Below are 8,124 nucleotides of genomic sequence, written 5' to 3'. Positions count from 1 at the left end.
ATAAAAACTATCACTTTAACAATTTACCCGAAAAGCTAAAAGTTGAACCACCTACAAACCTCTGGCTCTTTAATGAATGTAATTTCAAAGTTTAAATACAATAAATTAAAGACAAATGAATCTCCTGAAATGGGCCCTTTGAAAAATGACTCAAATTCACAGTTTACATTTTTCAGAATACAACCTTTATTTGATTTTGCAGGTTATACATTTCTACTGTATGCAACAACATTTGATAGGCTATATCTATACATATATATACATATATACACACATACACTGTACAAAAAGTAATAGATGTTGAAAACCTTGCCCGTGTCTTTTAAGTAGTACAATTCAAGTAGCTATTCAAGTACAAATAAATACACATATAATGTTGAATACATTATTTCAACCTAAATATATATACACTTAGCACCATCCTGTTTCTCATGACACATCACATTACTGACTCAATGGTTATGTCCTGTCCTTCGCTGACTCTGTCCTCGAGAGAGCAGATGATCAGCGGGGCGGTGTTCTTCCCGTCGTCTTGAACACAGGGGTTGAAGTACGGTTTGAGGGGCTCGTTGAAGTCACAGCCGCTGAAAGTGTAAATGTGGGTCTTCGCCTCCGCGTTGTAGAAGGACACCGATCTTTCCTCGTAGTCCAGGAACACGCCCACTTTCTGGGGCGTTTCCTGGAGGTGGAGGCTGACGGAGGGGCCGGCGCAGGCGCTGAGATTGCCGCCTCTCCGCCGGCAGATCGCCCAGTAACCGTTATCAGGACGCACCGCGATGGCCCCCTTCCTGTTGATGGACTCCCTGGTCACGCCGAGGTCCCAGTCGGCTTTGTTTCCAACCTGAACCACAATTTAAAAAAATACTGTCAGACATTGAAGCTTCCCAATAAAAATGCATTTGTGATTCACTTTAGGTCAATTGTGTTTGAATATACTCCATGTAGAACTTGCTTACTTACCTCAATCACCCAATAGCGTCTTCCGGATGCAAAGCTTTGTTTCCCCAAAATGCAGACGCAGGAGTCAAACCGCTGAGGATTGTCTGCGAGTACATTCTTCCTGTGGCTACTGACGGTCACCTGTGGATCAACGTTATCATCGTAACTATTACAGGATGTTTGAGAGCGGAGGCGCAATCATTTCAATCTCAAACTGCTTCGTCTTAAAATGTGAGGACTTTTAGTTTCCCAGAAAACCTGTGCCCTTCACACGTTTAATGAAATGATTGTACAATCAGACAATACCTTCTTTCTGTCTGGAGACAGGACGAGCCAGCCTGAAGCAGTCTCAGGGTCCAGAGTGACATTGACTGCAGAAACAAAGAAGAACAACGGTGAGTCAGGTCATAAGAAGAGGAACTAATCAATGTTAAATAAAGTTATTGAAATAAGCATTGAACTTCGATTACACAGGTAACATACCTGCATATTGATTCAGCTTGTATGCTTCTGCAAACGAGAGAAGAAAAAGGTTATCACCATGCACTTAATTTCACAACAATCCTATAATCTTTAGTTTAACCCTATAATCTTTGGTAGTTTGTGAAGTAGATCATATTTTTTTCCAAAAGACTACTGACCCTCTACAGAAAGTTTGTCTGAAATATCCTGGCAGATGTCGACAAGCTTGGAGAAGGCTCTCGTCACCGTCCCCATGCAGTTATCAGACTGGAATGCCACCTCGGACCACTCCCTGGTGGATGGGAGGCGACCCAGAGTCGGGAAACTCTGAAGTGGGGAAGAACGCACGGGTTTGTCATGATTACAGTTGTTGAAACGCTGAAGCTGCACAGAAAAGTTGAAATTCCCTTCAGGTATCTCACCTGCAGGAGGTGGACAGGGCTCTGGTCTTGCTCTAGCTGCTTCAGCTCGATGCCTCTCGCCTGCAGCTCACGTATTTCCTGCGCCAGCTCCTCGGACAGCTCCCTGGCTCTCCTCTCAGCTTCTTGCTGATTCTTTTCCAGCTCCTCCACGAGCCTGTCCTGGTTCCTCTCGATGGCGGTTATCAGCAAGCTGCAGACCTGAGCACTGCCCTGTATCTCCCTCTCTGTGATTTGCTGTCGAATGAAACCATAGAAACGGTTATTTTTACAGATTAAAAAAAACGACAAACGTGGCCAGTGAGACTTTTATTTAACAAGAACTCACTTTGCTTAAATCCAAAGATTCCTTTATCTGCTCCATTTTTAACCGTCTGGCCTGGATCATCTGTTTGATGCTGGTCTTTGTGTCCCTCAGAGAAGTCTGCAAAAGAAAAGAAAATGTTGATTGTTTTGATGCAGATGGGAAAAACTTTTCTCACTTTTCTCAGATTCTATGAAAAATTTAAAAAAAAAATATAGCTATGTTAGGAAAAGCCGTGTACAGAGAGAACAAGAGGGGACCCAGGACAGAGCCTTGAGGGACGCCAGTAGTGAGAGGACAAGGTTCATGTGATGCATTTTGTGTAAGGTTATGATCCACAAGGTAAGTATTGTTAAAGTTTATATGTAGATGAAGACTAAAAGAATAGTTTTCTCACCTTGACCCTCTTCTTCTCGTTCTCGATGGGAACGATGTTGTGGTGTTTGTGTTCCCTGTCTTTGCATTTCACACAAACTGGCTTCTGGTCGCTCTGGCAGAACATCGTCAGCGGCTTCTTGTGTTTGCTGCAGTGGTGACTGACGATGAAACTGGTCGGATCCGTCCGCTGATGTTTCTGCAGCTCTGGTTCGCTCAGGTGTGGCGCGAGGTGCATTTCACAATAAGACGCCATGCACGTCAGACACGACTGGACCGATGGGGATTTTTCTCCGCAGCAGAGGTCACAGGGAACTTCGCCAGGCGCCAAAAGTTGGACTATGGAATTATTCCTGCTTCCCGAGGCCACTGCATTCTCCCATTGAGACCTTTGGATTTTAATCAAATTCTGTTATATCTCAATGAAATTAAGATATTTAGAGTTTATTATGGTTTGCATAAACATCCTAAAAAGATATAGCTTTTAACAACAAACCTTTTAAAGAACTCAAGCATTTCAGCAAATCCAAGGTTAATCTTGAGTTTTGGGCGCCTTCTGAACGTCTCTTTGCACAGCGGACACTCGTGCTTCCTCTTGGTGTCCCAGAAGCCCTCAATGCAGTCCAGGCAAAAGTTGTGACCACATGGGATGGATGTCGGGTCGGTAAAGATGTCCAGACAGATGCAGCACTTGAACTGATCCTCCAATGAAACGCCAAGGGCCATGTTTGCGACTGGAAAAAAAAAAATGCGTGAAATTCTTGCAAACGTATAGCTTTAAAGTCTGCAAAGGAACATTTAGGCTTCTAAAACAAGAAGTTGAACCTGAAGTCGTTGGACCGCTATATTAATAAAAAAGTCAGCAATAAGTCTTTTTAAACAGGTCACACAACACATTTTGACATTTTTGCAATACAAATTTGTGTTGTAGTTCAATTGAAAGCAACAATCAAGCCACACAGAAACTATAAATAAACAGATCACGATTAAGAGAGGCTGCATGAGTTTACAAGACACAGTAAAGGAGTATCAACCATTACAGCACTTGTATTTTTCAATAATACCCGAAAGAGTAAAAGAAAAGCAATGAACATGTCTTCTAGGCTTTTAAGACAAAGTTAGCAACATAAAACATAACCATAACATATTGCAATATTAGTTTTGTCTACCTTGAGGTGTTGTCATGTTGAATGTCCTGATCGTCCTCTTCGGTCGAGCATACTGTGCAGAATGCAGCGAGGTTTAAATAGTGAGAAGCACTCCTTGTTTTCAGAGGGATTCGTCATTCTTGCCTGATTACCGCTTAGCTCCTCCTCCTGTACAGAAAAATAATTACTTCTCATTACTCAGTCAGTCTGGTACATCTTGTACCTTGGCTTTCAATTGAGGACAAAGAAAGTTGTGCATGTACTGAAGAGTTGACCCTAAACTGTAGATCAAGATGTACTGATGAGCAAAGATATGTAGGTCATCGGTTCAAGGAAAGTGGGACATTGGGCAACAGACAAGACCTGACAAAAGGACAAATCAATGTGTGTTTGTGTGTCAAAAACCAACTGACAGAGTAATATGTACAAAGAGTAAGTGAGTGTGTTGGAATTAAACGTGTATTAGTTTACATTGTACAGAGCGCCTCAGGTGAAATTTTTGTAACTCTTCACACACACACACACACACACACACACACACACACACACACACACATATATATATGTATATAAATATATATTTAAAATATATATTAATATATATATATATATTATGCTTTGTTTGTATATCTCTGGAAGGATTTTTTGAAAAGCCAGCGGTGTCTCATCGCACTCCTCCAACCATCTTTACGCGACAACCTCAGTCCACCTCGTTCCTTCCCTACACCCTTGCATCCTCTACCCTTCATCCATCGACCCCCATGCCCTCTTCCCTCAACCTTAAACACAGTAAAATAAGGGAAATCGTTAATTTTGTTGAAGCACATTTTCTAAATTGTCAAGAACTTTTAATGAAGTATTCCTATAAATCTGGAATGATTTTTAGATTGAAGAATTGGCAAATTTACATACATGTTTAATCCTGTAATTTCCCCACTGCGGGACCAATAAAGGATTATTTTATTTTAGCGTATCACAAAGCACTCACATGATAGCTCACAATAATTGACCGTGCAACATCTTTGTAAATAATATTTTGTCGGATGTTTTTTCTTCCTTTTATATTTCACACAGAAACATATTTATTTGTTGTCAACAATAATTGATCATGTTCTGGCTGCTGCTCCAATACTCACATGCCTGGAACTATTGACCTATATATCTGTTCCAGCACAGCTTGGTCTGCTGCCGAGGGCCAACCCTTCAATTACTGCACGAGCGCAACTGCATAACCAGAGGAAGGTGATTTAAATATAACGAGGAGGAGCTAACAGGTAACAAGACGAAATGTCCCTTTGACACACAAATATTCTTCATGTTTGCTATATTTAAACCGCTGCGATGGAAATGGACAAGAATGGGAGGGGGTTTTCCATCTTGATTCCATGGAGCCCAAAAATAAAAATGCCTCAAGACACTGCAATTAATTTTGGGAGCCAAGCCCTGTTTTCCAGAAATTGGAAGGCGGTCATTCCCGTACTAAAACTGGGTGATCTCCTTAACCACAACGGCTATTTGAATAATTTAAAATGATATAATACAGACACCATTGTGAGATTAATTCTATATTCATACAATATTTACTCATGGATCATAACTTTCCTTGTGGATCATAACCTTACACATAATGCATCACGTGAACCTTGTCCTCTCACTGCTGGGGTCCCTCAAGGCTCTGTCCTGGGTCCCCTCCTCTTCTCTCTGTACGCCAACTATCTCAGCTTTTTCATTCGCTCGCATGTCTGACTGACTTCTCTCAGTGTGTGTCCGCACACCACCTGAAAATGAGCCCTGACAACACTGAACTACTTTTCCGACTATACATTGAATATAGAAAGTAACACATTCGTAGCACTTAAATGGCACTCACTCATAGCACGTTGTAGTTTTGCTTTCTTGAAGGAGTTGTACTTTCTTGATTCTTGTTGTTCTGAGTTTGTGCTCATGGTTGAATGCACTTATTTTAAGTCGCCTTGAATATAAGCGTTAGCTAAATGTAATGTATTGTAATGGAAGTGTCCCAGCTGTCATGTCATTCTTTCTGAGTCTGATTCATCATGCTGGAAGTAATTATTCTTGATGTATATATATATATATATATAATATTCTTGATTTAGCTGTCTGATCAAATTATTGCCAAACAAAACATTTGACCGGTTGTAAAACTTTTGGGAACTACCTCAACATTCTTGAGTTATGTTACTTTTAACCCTTTGAATACAATTTTTACGACAGTTTACAAATCTTACCATGTTATTTATTTTTTTAGTCCTGAAGTAACATTGTGTTACAGCTGTTGTGTCATCATGTCTGGGTCTAATTGCTTGTACTGTAAGTCATTTTATCATATTAAATGGTTGCACACTTTCCAGTTAAATGGCATTAATAATTGGCTTAATCTCTATTAACAGAGCCATGTAGGCACCAATCACATTTAAGTGTCCAGGAACCTGTGTCGGAATATGTGCAAATTAAAATTGTTTCTTTTTTATTACAACTATTATTGTTAGTGTATAACATAGAATTATTGGAAAAAAACATTCAACAAAAAGAACAAAATTAAGGTAACTCAAGGGTTATTTCCGTCAAAGATTAGCCGGCAGTCACTTACACGTTACCTCACACAGCTAAACTTCTTATGGCTAACCACGGGGGAAGTACCCAAACTCTTTTGTTCCTTTCTCTTCCTTTCTCTCTCTCTCTCTCTCTCTCTCTCCCTCTCTCTCTCTCTCTCTCTCTCTCTCTCTCTCTCTCTCTCTCTCTCTCTTGCTCAAAAGTCTTGACTCCCCCTGCTCTCTTAAGCCACTGGACACCATCAGCCTCTCATCGCACCCCTTCACCCTTCTTTCCACGACCCCTTCAACCTTCCTACACCCTTCCATCTTTTACCCTTCCTCCCTCAACCTTCTCTCAATAAACCATTGGATATGCATACGGCTATTAGCGGGATCTTTGTTAGTGATCATGTATTCAGATTTCTTCAGTTTTACAGAGTGAAATCATGTTATTCGTGAATTTTATTGAAGACAATAAGCTAGTTGTCTACATTGTCCAGACTTTATGATGCATTATTCATACATCTCTGGAATGATTGCACACACTTGCATACAAGTTTAATCCCAACACACTCACATGATGGCTCCCATCTACATTTTATTTTTTTCCACATACACACATTTATTTGTTGTCAACAATAATTGATCATGTTTTGGCTGCAGCTTGATTACTCACATGTCTGAACTACTTACCTATACATCTGTTGTTAAAGCGTGTGAATCATGTCTGAACTACTTACCTATATATCTGTTGTTATAGCGTGTGACATTCCAGCACAGCTTGGTCCGCTGCCGAGGGCCAACCCTTCAATTACGGCACGAGCACGACTGCATGTGTTCAACAAAGTATGTCAAGGAACAAGACGTACTAAAAGGTTTGAGTGACGAAAAGGAGCTAACAGGTCACAGGCATTTCAAGGCCCGTTGTAGTCACGTCCACTATATTATATGTATAATACTTTTTAATTACTTTTACTTGCTCAAATACATCCAACGTTGCATAAAATGAGACTTTTGGCTGTAGCACGTGTAACAAAAAAAACTAAGAAAAGAGATCAAGTACTCCTGTATTAGCTTCTCTGTATTGTACCATATGACCCCACTAGAGAGCTTGTAGTACCATATGACCCCACTAGAGAGCTTGTAGTACCATATTACCCCACTAGAGAGCTTGTAGTACCATATGACCCCACTAGAGAGCTTGTAGTACCATATGACCCCACTAGAGAGCTTGTAGTACCATATGACCCCACCAGAGCTTGTAGTACCATATGACCCCTCGAGAGAGTTTATAGTACCATATGACCCCACTAGAGAGCTTGTAGTACCATATGACCCCACCAGAGCTTGTAGTACCATATGACCCCTCTAGAGAGCTTGTAGTACCATATGACCCCTCGAGAGAGTTTATAGTACCATATTACTTGTACTCTGTGCAATGACAATAAATAGGTTTAATAGGAAAACTACTTTGAAAGGCTAAACGACAAATTAATTGACCTTAAATAGGTAGTTTGACAAATTTGTATTTTTCAAAAAATAACTTTTATTTACAGATAGACAATTTGTATCTCAAGTGATACATTGCCCATTTGGGCTAGTAAAGTGTTGCAGTTTATGCAACATTTTATACATTTTTTACATACATATATTTACATTTATATACACATGAGTCCGGTATCATTTGATAGAACTGTGATAAATTTGAGAAAAGAAAACAATTCATGGTTGCAGAAAAAGTATAAACAGCAGCCATCTTTTTGTGCAGCTTGTGTCATTAAAAACAAAGACAACGCATGACATTGAGATCATTTCATGCCAATGTTGGTTGAATACTAGTCCAGTACAATACATATAATATTAAATACATTGTTTTAACTTAACATTAACACACTTAGCACCATCCTGTTTCTCATGACGCG

The 8,124-nt window shown here is 40.1% G+C and overlaps 1 protein-coding gene across 1 annotated transcript; it reads right to left on the bottom strand.

Moving 5' to 3' along the window:
• Nucleotides 1-319: 319 nt before the first annotated feature.
• LOC137792480 (E3 ubiquitin-protein ligase TRIM39-like) lies at nucleotides 320-3,711 on the bottom strand. The gene is made up of 10 exons (XM_068588194.1): nucleotides 3,669-3,711; nucleotides 2,996-3,233; nucleotides 2,522-2,888; nucleotides 2,149-2,244; nucleotides 1,824-2,057; nucleotides 1,581-1,728; nucleotides 1,423-1,449; nucleotides 1,246-1,310; nucleotides 961-1,080; nucleotides 320-841 (listed from the first exon to the last, which is right to left on the bottom strand). Exons 1-10 carry the CDS (start codon nucleotides 3,682-3,684, stop codon nucleotides 440-442), a joined length of 1,713 nt encoding a protein of 570 aa, XP_068444295.1. The 5' UTR covers nucleotides 3,685-3,711; the 3' UTR covers nucleotides 320-439.
• Nucleotides 3,712-8,124: the final 4,413 nt, after the last annotated feature.

This window comes from Clinocottus analis, unplaced genomic scaffold (assembly GCF_023055335.1).
Source record: "Clinocottus analis isolate CAN_PGR_092001 unplaced genomic scaffold, fCliAna1.0.p SCAF_21, whole genome shotgun sequence".
NCBI classification, from domain to species: domain Eukaryota; kingdom Metazoa; phylum Chordata; class Actinopteri; order Perciformes; family Cottidae; genus Clinocottus; species Clinocottus analis.
This window is presented reverse-complemented; position numbering and strand designations above follow the sequence as displayed.

What these genes read in the sequence shown, in the direction of transcription:
- LOC137792480 (XM_068588194.1), bottom strand. An exon ending in GCCCTGTCCACCTCCTGCAG is followed by an intron (nt 1,729 to 1,823) that starts GTGAGATACCTG and finishes TCCCCACTTCAG; the next exon opens with AGTTTCCCGACTCTGGGTCG. An exon ending in GACGCTATTGGGTGATTGAG is followed by an intron (nt 842 to 960) that starts GTAAGTAAGCAA and finishes ATTGTGGTTCAG; the next exon opens with GTTGGAAACAAAGCCGACTG.